General features: G+C 39.2%; 1 protein-coding gene across 1 annotated transcript; it reads right to left on the bottom strand.

The window, feature by feature from the left end:
* LOC109228816 (probable glutamate carboxypeptidase 2) lies at positions 7,680–17,059 on the bottom strand. Its single transcript, XM_019394033.1, has 10 exons — positions 15,996–17,059; positions 12,496–12,738; positions 11,863–12,015; positions 11,698–11,766; positions 10,797–10,884; positions 10,583–10,666; positions 10,283–10,371; positions 9,706–9,819; positions 8,848–8,982; positions 7,680–7,999 (listed from the first exon to the last, which is right to left on the bottom strand). Exons 1-10 carry the CDS (start codon positions 16,947–16,949, stop codon positions 7,817–7,819), a joined length of 2,112 nt encoding a protein of 703 aa, XP_019249578.1. The 5' UTR covers positions 16,950–17,059; the 3' UTR covers positions 7,680–7,816.

The raw sequence follows: 17,332 nt of genomic DNA, 5'->3' as shown, positions 1-17,332 counted from the left end.
AATACAAGAGAATCTAAACGGGGCAGGGCGGGGTGGGGCAGGGCAAAATTTGAAAAAATTGTAAATAGGGCAGGGCAGGGCGGGTCAAAATATTAGCAGGTCAATTCTTGCCTCGCCCCGCCCTAACCTGCGCTGCCCCATTTGACACCCCTATAATCATAATCCAACAAATGCTTTCTGATTCATGGATGAAAACTCGCTGGCACTTTAAGTCGATATTCTACCTCTAGCTAAAGGCAAATCACCTGACCATCTAAGAAAGTGATGGAAAAACTTGATATGAAATGAAGAAAAAAGAATAACGTCAAATAAATGTATTTTGGTAGATGGCATTCTCGTAAACATGTTACTTGCATTTTCTCTACACTTCATTCTCATTGTTTTGTGTTTGTGGCGATAAATACTAGTATAAGAAATTGATTAAACGGATACTACCAACCTATCTATCGTTTGTCACATAACTAAACTAGTTATAATATTAAAAAAAGTACCAAAAAAAGAAGTACTTTTGTGCTCCTTAACCTTTTTAACGTTTGATAATAAATGAAGTTTCCTCTATCAAAATTCTAAAATCATAAGTAACTCACCAGTTTTAACAAAGTGTAATTTCCTTGGAAAGGGCTTGTATACGGTAGAAATCGGGGCTACCCGATTTCGTAGGCTTGAGGATCACTTTAAGAGCGAGTCCGAAATAGACTGGGTCCGTCCCCGATGGCAGAGTTCGAAGTTGGAAGATCAGAGTGTCCGATGAATATCAAGGCCGAGCGTGATCAGCTTCGAGATAATGCCGTTGTGGTTTTGCAACAGAAAAGGTGAGATTCCCGCAATGGCCCAAAGATCAAGGCGTAAATTCCGGAATGGATTTGTACAAATCCGTACTAGACGGTTAGACAGCTGTCCCAATAAGATTCTTTACTGTAAATAGAAACGTACCTTATTTAGGGTTCCCCTATTATATAAAGGGGACCCCAATCATTTGTAAACATCATCTTATCATTGGCAAAGAATATACTCTCTTACTTTTCTCGCTCATTGTTCATCAGAATGGTCCTTTAGCTTTATTATTCTTACTTTATTGTTCTTGATTCATCTCGAGGTCACTGGGCTCGAGGTCGATACTGCCTAGCAACACTGGTTCTATTTATTCATTTCTTTCATTTATACGCTATACTTCTTAATTATTAATTGGTATTGAACTAAATCACATATCTTTAAAATCACAAATCAAATTTAATTGTTACTCGTATTTTCGAGGTAAACAGTTTGGCGCCCACCGTGGGGCTAAAGATAATAGTGATTATTTCATTAATAATTCTCATAACACACGCTATCTTTACACTTTTTCTTGTCAAGAATTTTTGATTCTCAGGATTAAACATGTCGAACTCGCAAAATACATCTATTCATGATAGCAAAGGTCTTAGATTTCATGGGGAAAACAACAATATAGGGGTCGGTGTGCCACCGATAAACCCTGGGGAAGTACCAAATGTGGAACCAGTTGATGTTAGCTCACACATTGCTTTGAATGCAGATTTAGGCGTAGACCCCGGAGGAAGTATGCACGGGGAAGCCCGATATGGGGGCCAAGGAACACAAGGGCATAGGAGATGGGGGAGTCAGCCTCCAAGTGATATTCGAGATGCTGCAAGCTCAACAGATTGCCATCGCTCAACTCCAGAGTCAGAATAGAACTCCAAGTATAGTTGCACCAGAAAACGCTCGACGTGCTGAACCGGCGCTAGAGAGGTCGAACGAAAATGGCTCGGGGTCGGGGACTGACCCCACCATTATGAGGATGCTCGAAGAGCTCACCAAGAGGATCGAGTTCGGGGAAAAAAGGATTGAGGATAATGACAAAAAAGTGGAGACTTATAACTCCCGTATCGATCAAATACCGGGAGCTCCCCTGATCTTGAAGGGATTGGATGCCAAGAAATTCGTACAGAGATCGTTCCCTCCGAGTGCGTCTCTGAAGCCCATCCCAAAGAAGATATGTATGCCCGATATACCTAAATACAACGGAACCTCTGACCCAAATGAACACGTTACTTCTTACACGTGCGCCATAAAGGGAAACGACTTGGAAGACGACATAATCGAGTTTGTACTGCTGAAAAAGTTCAGGGAGACTCTATCGAAGGGTGCCTTAATATGGTATCATAACTTACCCCCTAATTCTATTAATTCGTTTGCTATGCTTGCAGATTCTTTTGTAAAGGCACACACCGGAGCCATCAAAATTGCAACAAGGAAGTCGGACCTTTTCAAGGTAAGGCAGAAAAATAACGAGATGCTCAGGGAATTCATATCTCGGTTCCAAACGGAGAGAATGGATTTGCCTCCGATCACCGATGACTAGGCTGTTCAAGCTTTCACTCAAGGTCTCAACACTCGGAGTTCCACAGCTTCACATCGATTGAAGCAAAGTTTAATTGAGTACCCGGCTGTCAATTGGACCGACGTACATAATCGGTATTAGTCGAAGATTAGGGTCAAGGATGATCACCAGGGGACTCCTTCGAGGTCCGTCTATCTTAATAGGACCTTGGATAGGATCAAAAGGGATATCGATCGAGAGCCGAGGTCGAATGGAGATCGATATCAACCGTACAACAGAAACCATAGAGGCAGCGATTCTAGGCAAAGCTTCGCACGAGATGAGAGGAGAAATGATCGAGGTCAAAATTCACGGGGGCTCGATGCCGAGGAAGATCACGTTAAGTATCCAAAGTCCGAATAAAGGTACGACCCCAGTCCAATCCTTTCTATTTTTTCGACTAACACTTGCAGGCTATCGACAAGGATCAGCACGAAGCTTTGGATCTTAAAGAACGTGTTGCACTCTTTTTCCCTTAGACCGGTTTTTGTCCCAAATGGGTTTTTTCGGCGAGGTTTTTAACGAGGCAACCGTTGCTCGTGCTAACTTAGAGCAATTCAACAGTATCTGAGGTTCCCTACAATAAGTCTCGAGTACTGGGGGCATTACCCTCGAATGTCTACTTTGTTGCAAGGAAATCACTTCGTGGCAGCAGGGTCTCGATAGGAAAACGTTGTGAGGGTCAAACAGTCAAATGAACCGTGCCCTTATAGGTTACTTGGACCCTAACATCAAATGTGCGCGCATGTACAATCATCTATTGAGAGAAGTATTTTTCCCTTGCCGATATCCCCTGCCTTTAGAGAAATTTCATATTTTATACTCTTAATCTATTGTGTAAACAGGCTTAAGGGCCGACCACGACGGGAATTCGAACAACTGACCCCATGCTTGAGGACTGTCGTCCCAAAAACAAACGGAATCAAACTACTAACATTTTGAGACCATAAGACCTTAAAGGCAATCCTCGATTTTACGGGCCACGGCCACCCCACTCGGGGACTGACACTTCGGGCAAGCTCGAAGTGAAACGGAAGATAAGCCCAAGGGGCAAGTTCCGAACTAAAGAGGCTACAGCCAAATTAATGCGGATCGGAGACGCCCGAAATCCGTGACAAATACAAAAGCCCAAGGGCTGTCCCAACCCGAGTTCGAGCAAACTCTCGCTCGGGGACTATCTATGAAGACTAAGGACTAACTTTACTTCGAGTTCGAGCGAATCCTCAATCGATCATAAAATCCCAAGGGCTATCTTAACCCAAATACAAACATATCTCAAACACTCGGGGACTACCTACTCGAGCTATCTAAGTTAGAAATAATAAGACCTCAAAGAGGCACCCCCGATATACAGGCCAAGGCCATCACACTCGGGGACTAACATTTCGAACAAGTTCGAAATATTATCGGGGAACAAGTCCAAAAGACATACCCGAAGACTAAGACCATATTAAAGGCTACGGCCATATCAAAGACCACAGTCATATAAAAAGGCTACGGCCGAAATAATGCGGCTTGGAGACGTCCGACTTCCGCCATAAATTAAAGGCCTTCGAACACTTTGAATAACCGGTTAAGTCAGGCTACCCTCGGCAAAAGCAAATGATAAAGGGCTTCGATAAAATCAGCCCTCAAATAATTTAAAGGCTTCGATAACATCAGCCTTCGAAAAAGCCTCAAAAGGTATTCGATTATCGTTACACAAACGAATTACAAATAAGGTTTCGATCGGTCGAACCTTCGAAAAACCCAACGGGTTCAAAAAAAATATGCTGAGGCATAGAAAAATTTTTACTAAGTCTTTTAGCCGAAAAGAGGGAAAAATTATAGTCGCTTTAGATGCCGAATTGGCCCAACTCAAAGAGCCTAAGGGCTGACCTAAAAGAGCCTAAGGGCCGATCTAAAGAGCCTAAGGGCCAATTCAAAAAAGCCTAAGGGCTAACTTTATTTCGAGTTCGAGCAAATCCTCACTCGATCATAAAAGCCCAAGGCTACCTTAACCCGAGTTCGAGCAAACTCTCACTCAGGGACTATCTATAAAGCCTAAGGGATAACTTCACTTTGAGTTCGAGCTAATCCTCACTCGATCATAAAAGCCCAAGGGCTATCTTTATTTCGAGTTCGAGCAAATCTTCACTCGACTATAAAGCCAAAGAGCTACCTTACCTCATCGACTGTTGAGCCTAAGAGCTACTCAAACTCAAGTTCAAATGGTCATCCAGGGTCCATTGATTAGAAACGTTCGAGGGCAGTACTTATTGTCGGTCATTAACATCTCAAACTTTGGACATTCAAAAAGAATTTTATGCTAAGGCGCTTTGACCCGCGCAAAAGGGTAACAGATTCAGGAGCCATGGAAGGAAAAAGGCTTTGTATAAACCTTTTTGCAAGGACTATAGGTCACGATCAAGAGTTCCTCGCAAGGGCCGAGCAGCCTCAAAAGCAAAAAAATTACGAAGAGCACGAAGCCTAAGCAACACGATCTTTATCGGCAGAAGTGTCTTCACCCTCAGAATCTTCTCCACCGCCGGACTCGATAGAATTCTCGGAATCTTCCTCGGGAAAGGCCGGCTTCCAAGCTTTTGTTTCCTTAGTCGCTTACGTCACAATGATGATGTCGTGGCAAATCGGGATAAAGATCAAGGACTCAATTCATTTCTTGTCGTTATACTCTAAAAAACGAGGGGACTATCTGTATATGGTAGAAATCGGGGCTACCCGATTTCGTAGGCTTGAGGATCACTTTAAGAGCGAGTCCGAAATAGACTGGGTCCGAGCCCGATGGCAGAGTTTGAAGTTCGAAGATCAGAGTGTCCGATGAATATCAAGGCCGAGCTTGACCAGCCTCGAGATAATGTCGTTGTGGTTTTGCAACAGAAAAGGTGAGATTCCCGTAATGGCCCAAAGATCAAGGCGTAAATTCCGGAATGGATTTGTACAAATCCATACTAGGCGGTTAGACAGCTGTCCCAATAAGATTCTTTACTGTAAATGGGAACGTACCTTATTTAGGGTTCCCCTATTATATAAAGGGGACCCCAATCATTTGTAAACATCATCTTATCATTGGCAAAGAATATACTCTCTTACTTTTCTCGCTCATTGTTCATCAGAGTGGTCCTTTAGCTTTATTATTCTTACTTTATTGTTGTTGATTCATCTCGAGGTCACTGGGCTCGATGTCGATAGTGCCTAGCAACACTGGTTTGATTTATTCATTTCTTTCATTTATACGCTATACTTCTTGATTATTAATTGGTATTGAACTAAATCACATATCTTTAAAATCACAAATCAAATTTAATTGTTACTCGTATTTTCGAGGTAAACAGTTTAGGATCTATCTGTTTTTCAAATTACCGACAAACCAGATTGACTTTGCCAAGCTTTTCAGCTTCTCTGATTGCATAACTTGACATTTATGTGCATTATTCTACCATTCTAAACTTGATATTTGGGAACTGCTATAGCTGTTTACTTATTTTTTTTTTTTCTTTCTAAAGAATACTTCTATAGCGCCGGTGTGAGTTGGCTTATATTATCGGTCCCAAGCTCGAATAAAAGAGGAAGGTTGCGGTATGTTGATAGCCAGTGTAAAACTTGTTCATTCATGATAAATCCTCACAATACAAATATCATTGCATTATAGTGGCGTCTAAAATGAATTTAGAACAGCATGGTCGACCCCAACTTGCTTGAGGTTGAAGTGTAGTTGTAAGGAATACTCCTATAGCTGAATTATTAACAAAAATAATGGTATCTCTGAAGTAGATACCCCAAATCTAAAAGCAATTTCTTAAGCAAAATGGCATTGATTTACGACACCGGCTGCTAAAATGTATTGTGTTTCAGCTGAAGATTATAATTACGTGAGAGAAAGAACCTCTTGGTGGAGTCCAGTCCCCCGGAGGACAGAATAGCACTTCTCAGTGACTAGGAGCGGAGAGCCCGTTGCACCTTGTTTTTCTTTGACCAGCCTATCTTCTTTCTATAAGCAAGCTCCCTCCAGCCAATCACCCTACAGCAAGATGCTTCGTCTTAAAGTAGAAGATCATGACGTTGTGAGAGATGGAAAGATCATCATTGACGCTAATGACACGGCCAAAGCGAACCATGCTAGTGCTAAAATCGATCACAAGAAGGGATCAACGTAATAGTCTTCTCCAAGGTTCTCTAACAAGCAAGGAGAGATCCACGAGGCATTCTTCCTCAAGATCAATCTGAAGTCCCCCTTTTGTGGCTTTAGCCCGCTTTTTGTTACCTTGTTACTAAAAAAATTGCGTGCGTATAGAATGGGATCAAGACCAATAGGTCGGTTCTCTCCCGAGTATCATTAGTGGGTCCACGGACTTTTTTGATAAAAAAAGAAAGGATAGGCCCGGGGACCCCTAATATAATATAATTTGATGAAATGAGTGAACTTGACTATGAATCTAGATAGCACCCTTCTAGTTATCAACCTTACTATCATATCATTATCATTCTTGGACTAACTTTCGTTCACAAGAACTTGATCTTGTCATCTGAAACTTCTTTGGAAGCTCAGGTTCATTTTTTTCTTGAGAAATGAATAAACCACACTGATGAGTTATCATTCGAAAAAATTATTTCACCTCCTATATAATCAGACATCTCAAACTCTTTCTCCATATCGAGCTTAAGGTATTGGATAGACTTCGAGTCTCCTACTGTTCGTTACTCACAACGGTTCATCAACATATTAAGGGGAAATGAATTTTTCGTTTTCAGTTCCATCGCATAAAGAGTTTCTTCAACTTCACTTCTTTTAAATCCTTGTCTCTGCAAATAGGAATCTGTTCCTTTTTTAAGTCTCTTGTGAGTCTGTTTTCAGCCATGCAAAAGGCTACATGAAGCTTTGTATACTTACCTTCATAACCAGGAACAACTTCTACTACACCATTCAGAAATGCCGATTTGAGATCAACATGATAAATTTCCAGCCAAACTTTGCTGCTAAATGCAACTACAGGTAATATAATGTATCGTTTTGCTGCAGGAGCAGAAGTATCTATGAAATCCACTCTATGTTGCTGGGAATATCCTTCTTCAACCGATTCAGCCTTTCGGTTCTTTCAAATATCCATCATGATTGAATTTGGTTATGTAAAACCACTTAACACTAGCTATTTTCTAAGTTTTGGTCTTCCAACAAGTCCAAGGGTCTTTTTTTTTGGAACTTGTTTGGACTGTCCTCATGCATTGCAAATTTAGTTGCTCAATGTCGAATAGTATTGAAAATCAAAGTGCAAAATAGAGAATTGGTCCAACTCCAAGAGGGTGAAAAAAAGAAAGAATTCTATAACTTTAATATTCTAATTGCAAACTAGAAAAAGAAGAAAAGACATGTACAGGTGTGAGCATGTTGTTTATGTTCTCTTTACAAGATATGAGAATCTAAGCATTGTCACTATTCTTTCAGGTAAGTTCACCTTTAAGAGCATGAGCAGCTCTTTGAATGGCCCTTGCAGTTCTCCAGATCTCATGCTGAATTGCTTCGTTGTGCTCTTTGCTGTTCAGTCCTGAGGATCTAGAAATTGCATTGGCTATTCCAGGAAAGAAATCTAACTCACTTTCACCGTCATTACGAGGGCCATAAACCTGCATTCCCAAAACTCGAACAGTTAGTAAGACCTATTTCTACCTTCATCCCGATAAAGTAAACCTAGCTTGACCTATGAGTAAAACATTTTTATACATTTATTAAGTAGTCGGGTAAGATACACGACGTGTGCCATCTTCCATGCCACTTTTGTGGTGGCTGTAATTTATCTTAATGTCAATTTTTTCATTTCGCAATTAATGAAATCTTGAAACTGGATATTTTTCCTCTTTTTGCAGGGACTAAGTTTCATTATCATTAACATATTTTCTTAGAGCCTAATGGAAGAAAAGCACTTGTGCGTTCCGGTCGACTACACATAATGTGCTCTTCTACGTGTCCATTTACTTAATTGCTCTTGGTAATGGGATATCAGCCTACCGTTGCAGCATCTAGAGCATATCAATCTAACGAAGATCATCCAAAACAAAGTCACTCAAGGTGGCTTTCTTTAGCTACTACCTTTGTTCCATTTTATGTGATGCGCTTTTCTTATTAGTTTTTTTTCCTACACCTTTCTATACCTAGAAACAATTAAAACTTAAACTTCCAATTTTGACATTAATATCATGATTTTATAACCACATAAAAGGTCTGGATTACTTAAGACCACAAGTTCCAAAATATTTCTATCTTAAACTACATGCCCTTTCAAACTGGTTCTCACAATATGGAACGGAGGGACTATTGATAAACAGTCCAAATTATTAAGATGTATTTAGTACTTTCTCCATTGGCCTGCGAAGCTCTGTAGTTATCATGGTTTCATGGAGCAGAGAGAATGTGGACCCAAATGATGAATGATGAATGATGAAATCATCTTAACTATTAAGGAGAAAAAGCTTACCATATGCTTGAACCATGGTTTTCCCTGAAGCCCTTCCGCATCCAAAAAGCCCCTCTCAGCAAGCATGAGCCGATCATTTAACATCCGTTGCTTCAGTCCAGCGTGCTCGTCGGTGGTTTCATCATCTTTCAGTTTCTAGGTTTAGGAAGAGAAACGGAGAACCAGAGTGAATATGAAATCACCAGCATAAGAGTAATATTAAAAATAAACCTAAAACAAAGAAGCAAGCAAAACATAAAATAGTGTTGACAAAATTTAAATGTCAATCCCACACAATTTAAAATGCACAACAAGTAGGAAAAGGTGGCAGTCTTTGGCCCTTGTCCCTTACTTTTACTAAACTCACCCACTGAATCTTTCTTTTTTGGAAAACATTTTGGAACATCATCTCATGTTATAAACCTATGCTAACAGCAATCCAAGTAATAGAAAACAAAGGCATCATTTGTTGTTTCTCCTTTTCTTTTCTTCAGTTTTGATTATCAGGAATCTCTTTCGTGTTTCCTCTCTATGTTCTACATAGTATATCTGTTTATGTAAGATTTGTTACTACAGATTACCATGTATAAGGGAGATAGGGACCTGGGTTCAGAGGAAAACTTCCTATAACTACCTTGTTAAAACTTCCAGTACTTGTGAAGATTATAAATTACAAATAGAAGCGGAAAAAGCAGCATTAAAGGTAAACTTCATTCCAGTACCCCATTATTTAAGCTTTTCATTCCCACAAATTTTCTCCGTTACTTCTCAATGCTCGGTATCCGATCATAACTACTTTGGAAAAAAGAAAGAAGGCTTCTACAGACTGAAATTGTCCAACAATGTTTTATATCTAAAATTTAAAGTTTGATATCTGACCTTTGCTTCTTCCAGAGTTTCTATAGCTGCAGCAGCAAGTTCCTGAATGGCAGCAGTAATAGGATGCAAAGAGATGCCTCCTTCCAATAAGTCACTCAGAATATGGGTATAGTCCTGTAAAGTAGTACGGATTAACCCACAGGAAAGGGTGTTTCCAGGGAAGGTCAGGGAGAAGGAGAGATCTTGTGTGATGCTCATTGAAAATAAATATCGATTATGATCTTTAGTAAAGCAAGCATCACTATTGCTGGCTTCAAAGGAATTCACCTCCTCATCCTCATAAAACATGCATTTTTTAGAGCCAATCACATAGTATAAAGGAAATCGTGTTTTTTCTTCTTCTATAAGAAATAAATATATGCATTCAAGTGAGTTTGGTCGAGAGCAATCACAATGGCCAAGCATACACTGAATATCATGGACGAAATTAGCACAATATAAATATGAGAGATGCATAGAAAAGGTATTCAATTTATGCACTCTATGGCGTGGGAATAATGCTTCAAGCACTCGTAATATTCCAGCATCTAAATGCACTAGGTCAGAGGTATTAACAATAGCTTACGCTTTAATATACCTGCAGCTGAACAGCATATGTGAGATAATTAAAAGGTAAAATCGGATCCTCAGCAAGGCGAAGTGCAAGAAGACCCCAAACTCCAGTCACTGTGAGGGGAGAAGAAACAAAAGAAAAGAGCCATGTCATCTCCGGAGCATGACCTCAAAAGCCAAGATAAAATAAAACCCTAAAAACTTGTATTAAGAAATATTTTCAAGTTATATTAAGATGAGTCTAACATATAATATACACAAAGTCGGTAAATCTGAATAAGCTACAAAAACATTTAAAAGCAAAGTACAGAAGATAAGAAACTACCTGCCACATGCCGCTGAAAGAACGGATCTCCAAAGTTCACCATCCAGCTATAGGAATCAAATGCTGTGTGATATACCGGAAAATCTGCAGCAGAATGAATCAATCATTACAGAATTTATTGGGCACAATGCAACTGGGAAAGAAAGAACTGAAGTCCCACGGTTTGGATAATTTTGGGCTTGGTCTGGTTTAGCTAAGGATGGAAGCACTGTACCTTTGCCGTAGTACAAATCAACAGAAGGAACACCTGCATGGTGCAAAAATGAAGCAAAATCTGAATCTACTCCACTAAGTCTCTGAATCTGCATATGCAAAGACCATCACTATTGCATGCAGCTTAGAAGAGTACAGAAGAGCAGATAATGGACACAAGGATATAAACTAAAACAGGGGGAAACAGCACTGTAGCTAAAATTAAAACTGGCTACAGAGGGGATCTTATCATTGCAAAGATAGGTCAATACATTTCAGTTGCCTATAAAATGGCTTTTCTTTTGGAGGATAAATAACTCTTTCCAAATGCAAAGAGTTGCAATGAGGGCCACTTACTCGACCAAATTTGCAGTCATTTACCATTTCAAAAACACTGCACACACATGCATTTAACTTTGCATCCTGTTAAGTATTTATAGAGAAGTCAATCTTACCATATTCTTTGAAGAAGGATGTTGTGATAGCAAGCATTCATCATGCCATAGGATGCTCTCTTTCTTTCTTCTCATTTAGAAATTTTTAGTTTCGAGTTGCTTTAATTGATCAAGAACTAAGATCTATTATGAATTCCATATTTATTCTGAGCCAAGCTCACAAAAGTGGGTCATGAAATCTAAAATCAAGAGCATTTTTGGTAATACACTGCACAAGGATATAATTGCACTCTTTGCATGTGTTAGTATGTTTAATTTGCGCACGTTGAAGATTTGAGTGGATGAAATTCACTGAGAACACAACAAACAGCATGAGAGCCAAGTTTTGTTTTCATGCACCCATTTACAAACACAAAAATGTTCAATGTCCATCCAAAGTCCAAACACCATATCTTAAAAGCTCAGCCATGATACACCGATTATGAGATTGTGTAAAGAAATGAAGAAAAGAGGGCATAAGAAATTTACCCTGATACCTCTATTAGCAGTTGTCCATCTTTCATAAAGAGTCATGCCCTCTGAGTCAGGGTCATTAACCTTATCCAGCAGATCAAATACAATTAGCTAAAGTACAAGATAAAAAGGCATCATGGTATAAACTATTTCCACTAAATGATAGCTTAGCAGGCTTACCTTCTTGGTGATCTCAGTAAGCAGATCATCTAACTGAGGGGTTGTACTGGGAAAAAAACCAGGGCCTTGAACTGCACAATCCACATTTAGATAGGCCACAGATTTAGATCCAAGGTTGACAAGATTCTGCTCAACCCACTCAGTTGATCCAATCTGAATCCATGAAAAGAGAGAAAGATGAGTGCAAAACAAAAGTAAAGATCATGAGAATAAACCCTAGTAGCTTTGAGGAAGCAGTCTAACATTTCAGTAGCCAGTTCAGGTTTCAAGAATATCTGTATGAACTGTGCTACACTCTCTATCTGTTAAATAGCCCATGCCAAAAAAACTTGCATAAAGGCTTATAGACTATAGGCACTCAAACCACTTGCTTATTTTACGGCCAATCCCACAGTTTAATCATCCAGCCAGACTTAGAGGTTGTGTCCACTTAAAATTCTTCTTCATTAGCAGAAGATGAAGTGATTAAAGAGAAACATAAGCCTATTCTATTGAATTAGCATACATAGTTCGGAAAAGAGGGTTAAACAAGTTGGGCAGAATATTCTCCCAGCCAATTCTAGATGCTGTACCTGGTCCTACCATCTAACAGCAGAACATACAGGTGACTTCTGGAAAAAAGACATTACCTACCATCCCAAACTCTTCTGCGTCCCAACTGCAAAGAATGATTGTTCTTCGAGGGTTCCAACCCAAACGCATGAGAAGAGCATATCGACGAGCAATGTCAAGCAGGGCAGCAGTTCCACTATTGGGGTCAACTGCTCCATAAGTCCATGCATCTCTATGGTTCCCAAGAAGTACAAAACGATCCGGCTCTTCTGACCCCCTTATGACAGCAAAAACATTATGAACTGTTGCCATCTTTCTCTCCCCCTGGAATCAGAAATAATGCAGATACGTTTTTAATAATTTTCTGCTATGACCTGCTTTTGAGCCATCCATATGTTCATCGTTTTGTTAGGAAACTTTAGTCGTTAAACACTTTACAAAAGAAATAGCAAAATACTTTATATTAACTTTTTGAATACTCAATCCATGTCATTTTTTTCAGGGAGTAATCTGATGCAGGTTCTCTCTTTTTATACTTTTCTTTCCTTTTTTTTTTGGGGGGGGGTGGGGGGGGGGTGGGGGGGGGGATGTCTGATGCAGGTTCTGTTCAAGGCCAGTCACTTTGGATCTTGTCATGTGCATGTACATGTATTAGAAAGACATTAAGAAATGAGAAAATGGAATACCAAAATAACAAGAACATCAATATGAGAGATGATGTGGGACTGAATATTTTATTCGTCAAAAAATACACAAAGCAAAATAAACTTGACAAAACTCAATTCAAGCTAATGGTTGCATGAATTCAAACTCTGTACAATTAGGTTAGGTATGTAGATAGAATTAGAAGGTAAAAACTGCAGAAAATCTATTGCTTTGATGAAACTCATGAACTGCATTTCTTCAAAGATGGGGAACGAATGAGTCCGTAGAGACTTTCAATACAGTAAAGTTCCTTTTAAAAACATGACTTTCCTAAGATGTATTTCAATCATGCATGTCTGTCTTAGGGAAGCATAAAGAATGCCTTTTAAAATGCCGATCCAAGTAATGATTGTGTGATAATGAAGAAATAACTAGCAGGAGTTATTTTTGCTTTCTATCAACCAAAGCATATATTTAACAATTTAAGCACTTCATAACACTACAGAAATGTTAGTAACCTTTGAGATATCACATAATTCTAAACTTGGCAATAGCTATGATGACTAATGCATAGTGACAATAAAAGTAGCAGCAGTGACACAATAGTTAGTGGCAGTTGTAACAAGTAACTCATCCCTAGCAGAATCTGACAATAAATCACCCACTTCTTCAGGTAAAAAAACAAATAAGCCCTTTATCATAATTAGAGACCCAATTTGAACGAAAGCATCTACTAAAGCAAGAATTGAGTTCCATACTATTTCAATGAGGTCGATCCAAAAGGAAAGCAAGAACTCCTTGAGAAATTGGGTCCTAATATACCTAGTTAGTCATACGACATAGACAAAGCAACTTTACTGCTTCGTGAAAGATATTTTCTTCATGAAAAAAGTGATCAGCTCTGGAGTAGATCCATAAATGTTGTCATAGCTTATGAGGAAAGAGTAAAAATAAGTAAGTTTATTTCCATAGAGTGTAGTTTTCTCATCTAGACGACCATACTCCCCAAAGGATACTCCTCTCTCATTAAAAGCAACACTTGTCACTGGGTAAAAGAGTTAGAGTTAGCTTAAAATTTTGAAAACTCTAGTGGTTCGTGGTGAAAAACATATGTAATATTTGATTACAGAAAATAAGACATGGTTCTGCTCGGTCTTCCTTTCACCTTATTGGGAGGACACAGTAATAGCTAAGGATTGATGGAGCATCTGCGTAGCATTTAAGTTTTTCATGTTAAGTATCTCGCTTGTACTGACTACATTCATAATCCAATCTTTGATTATTTGGGCTATCAAAACTCTGGAATCTAAAATTAATTCAACCTTTCAAGCTGAGTACTCTATTGTGTATTTAAGCTGTCCCATCACATCACATTTATTTTATCAATGCTTCATGAACAACTGGTCTGGTATCAGCTATAGCTATACCCCGAGCTCATGTTGACCCTTTATAAATGAAAGAGATGTTGTGTGAATCACTCACATGTCATGTGACACGTGGAACTAGAGAAGAATGAAAAAATGCTTAAGTTCTCCTAATTTGGCCATCATATTTTACGACATCAGCCAACTAAAAAATATCAGAAACCTAAAATACTTTGCATTTAGTTCTAAAGAAACTTACAGAATCCAGAGTCTAGAAATTTATGTCCTGTTTTCCAAAATTCTATCTCAGATCACCTTGACAAGCCAGCTAATGTTTGACAACAATGCAACAGAGAAATGACCTTCATAACTAGACAAAAGACAAAGTTACAAGAAAACCAAATAAGGGAAGCAAGAGCAGATTGGCTAATGAATCAACATGGATCTTTTCAATCTTTTCAATTGCCTTTATGTATTCCCGTGTTGAACGAGAATGACACAGGTACCCCAAACCTCAAATACATCCATCATACTAAAATCTTGCTAATAGTTTATCTTTCAAATACTTACTGCTGCATGCCCAATAGCATTGATCAGAACCTCGATCAAGCACAAAAAGCACAAACTCTCATAGCTAAAATCTTGCTAATAGTTTATCTTTCAAATACTTACTGCTGCATGCCCAATAGCATTGATCAGAACCTCGATCAAGCACAAAAAGCACAAACTCTCATAGCTAAAGCTAAGTATCGTTAGGCCAACCTATCTATGCAAATTTTCAGGTTCATCTTTCTGTTACAAGATATCTAAGCTCCTCCAACATCCCTCTTTCCCCACCAGCTACCTCCCGGCAGATAAACATAACTTCTTTAAGGTGAGATGAACACTATCCTACTCAAATTGTCCTACCACCCTACAACCAAGCATGGGGTAAGCCAGTACCACCCACCCCCCACTTTCAAGATTTTTCTTATTGTCAAATATCAATTCATTAATTCACCAACATGATGCTCAAAAAAGAAAACATATGCACAATTTGGAAATATAATCTTTCCATCTATCATCAAAGCCTACTCAGCAATCCAAACAAAAAAGGCAATTGTTCAACCAAAAGTAGACATGACAACAACGAAGCAATCTTTAACCATCATCTATCAAGAAGATCACCAAAATTTACAAACTTGTAGATTTTGGGAAACACAAACACACTTAAAAATTGAACTCCTCCATCTCATTTTACGACAAAATAGAAAAATACCTTTATGGAACTAAAATAACCCATCACTCTACAAACTTTCAAAAATTTAGCCAAATAATACTTAGTAGTCATAATCAACGTCAGTGGATGTAGGCTTTAAGGTATGGATTCCACATAACCAAGTAGTTGTGCCACACTAAATGTGTACAAAATAAATTCATAACTCATGAATAACTACCAAATGAGGTCACTGTCATAGAATCCAAAACCCATAAAAGGGAAAGTTTAAATTCATACGCCTACCAAGACATTCAACACAAAAAGATGAGAAAAGAAGGAGCATGAGAAGAGGGTTGTCAACCACCTCAACTAACCTCGTACGTAAAGTTGACCACAAACGGACCGGGCCCAACTCTTCCACTTGAACTACATTTCATGCTCATTCTCCATTCATAAGGCATGTCAGCTCCCTCAAGTGACTTCAATATACTCTCAGCTGACGCCATTGATATAGGCAATGAAGGTATACTCGGAAACCTTTTCATCACCCGCGGGTCATCTAATCTCAACTTCTCACCCCCAGCCCCCCATCCAGGACTTAGTGGGTCCCCTAACCCACTCATTACTGTCCCTCTCTCAACCCCACTTGCATACTCACTTTCACTATCAGTAAACATCAGCACCGCCGTCACCCCACGCGCCGCCGCCTTCTCCACCACCTCATTCCTCGACAACCCACCACCCCTCCTCGCTAACCCAACACATCCATTAATCTTCACCCCCTGTGCACTGAGCGCAACATAGTCCTTTTCCCTCCCGTAGTTCAAGAAAACCGGCTTGCCGTACGCCGATCCAGATGGCGAATACGCGTGATACGGTTTTATAACGCCGTTTTGAGACGAACCCGGTTCGGACAACGTTAAAGAAAGAACCGAACCGTTGGGAAAATGGAGAGTAACTGAAGAGAATAAAGGGTACGAGAGGAGAACGGAATAGTTAGTAACGTGGGTTTGAAGGTTTAAGGATTCAAAATGGGATTTAACATAGAGTGCTGTGTTAAGGGAGGGGGTGGTGCCAGCGAGGTGGGGGTGGAGGGTGAGGTGGCGGAGGTAAGTGGCGAGTGTGTAGTTTGTGGCGGAAGAGAGGAAAGTGTTGAGGAAGAAAAGGGTGTTTTGGGAACTTTGATTTGGGGAGTTTTGGTGATGGGAGTAATAATGGTGGAGGGTGGTGAAGAAAGCAAGAATGAAGAGAATGAAGAGGAAACTAAAGGTCTGTTTTGAGATAAATAATGGCATTTTGGAAGCATAGGGAGAGCATGGTTGAGGCATTTTTCTCTTTTCAGGTGAAAATGAAATAGAGAGGAAAAAATGGCAATGGTGGGGAGAGTAGAGAGTGTAAGTTCTTGGAACTGGTGTTTATATATACAGTGGGAAGTTGTTCAGTTATAGTAATATTTTGGAAATTCAGATAATATGTTCGTGTGAAGGGTGAGAAGAAGATATGTTCGTGTATTCATGGAAATTTATTTTAAAAATATTTAATTTTTAAAAAAATTACTTAAAGCATATTAAATTTAGCTAATTAATTTAAAAAGTAATTTTGAACAGTAATTAATATTTAGTCAAGTTTTTAGAAAGTGTTTCTAAGCATATTCTCAAAAATACTTTTCAAAAAGGTATTTTTGGGAGAAGTTATTTTTTTCTATTTCTCA

This window comes from Nicotiana attenuata, chromosome 1 (assembly GCF_001879085.1).
Source record: "Nicotiana attenuata strain UT chromosome 1, NIATTr2, whole genome shotgun sequence".
NCBI lineage: Eukaryota > Viridiplantae > Streptophyta > Magnoliopsida > Solanales > Solanaceae > Nicotiana > Nicotiana attenuata.
Note: the sequence above shows the minus strand (reverse complement) of the source record. Positions and strands in the feature narration are given on the sequence as shown.

Bases quoted from the DNA above. Each gene is read 5' to 3' on its own strand.
- LOC109228816 (XM_019394033.1), bottom strand. From the start codon at position 16,949: ATGCCTCAACCATGCTCTCCCTATGCTTCCAAAATGCCATTATTTATC. The intron at 10,885-11,697 runs GTAAATTTCTTA...TTGCATATGCAG, and splicing joins CTGCTAATAGAGGTATCAGG to ATTCAGAGACTTAGTGGAGT. The intron at 8,000-8,847 runs GTAAGCTTTTTC...TTGGGAATGCAG, and splicing joins AACCATGGTTCAAGCATATG to GTTTATGGCCCTCGTAATGA.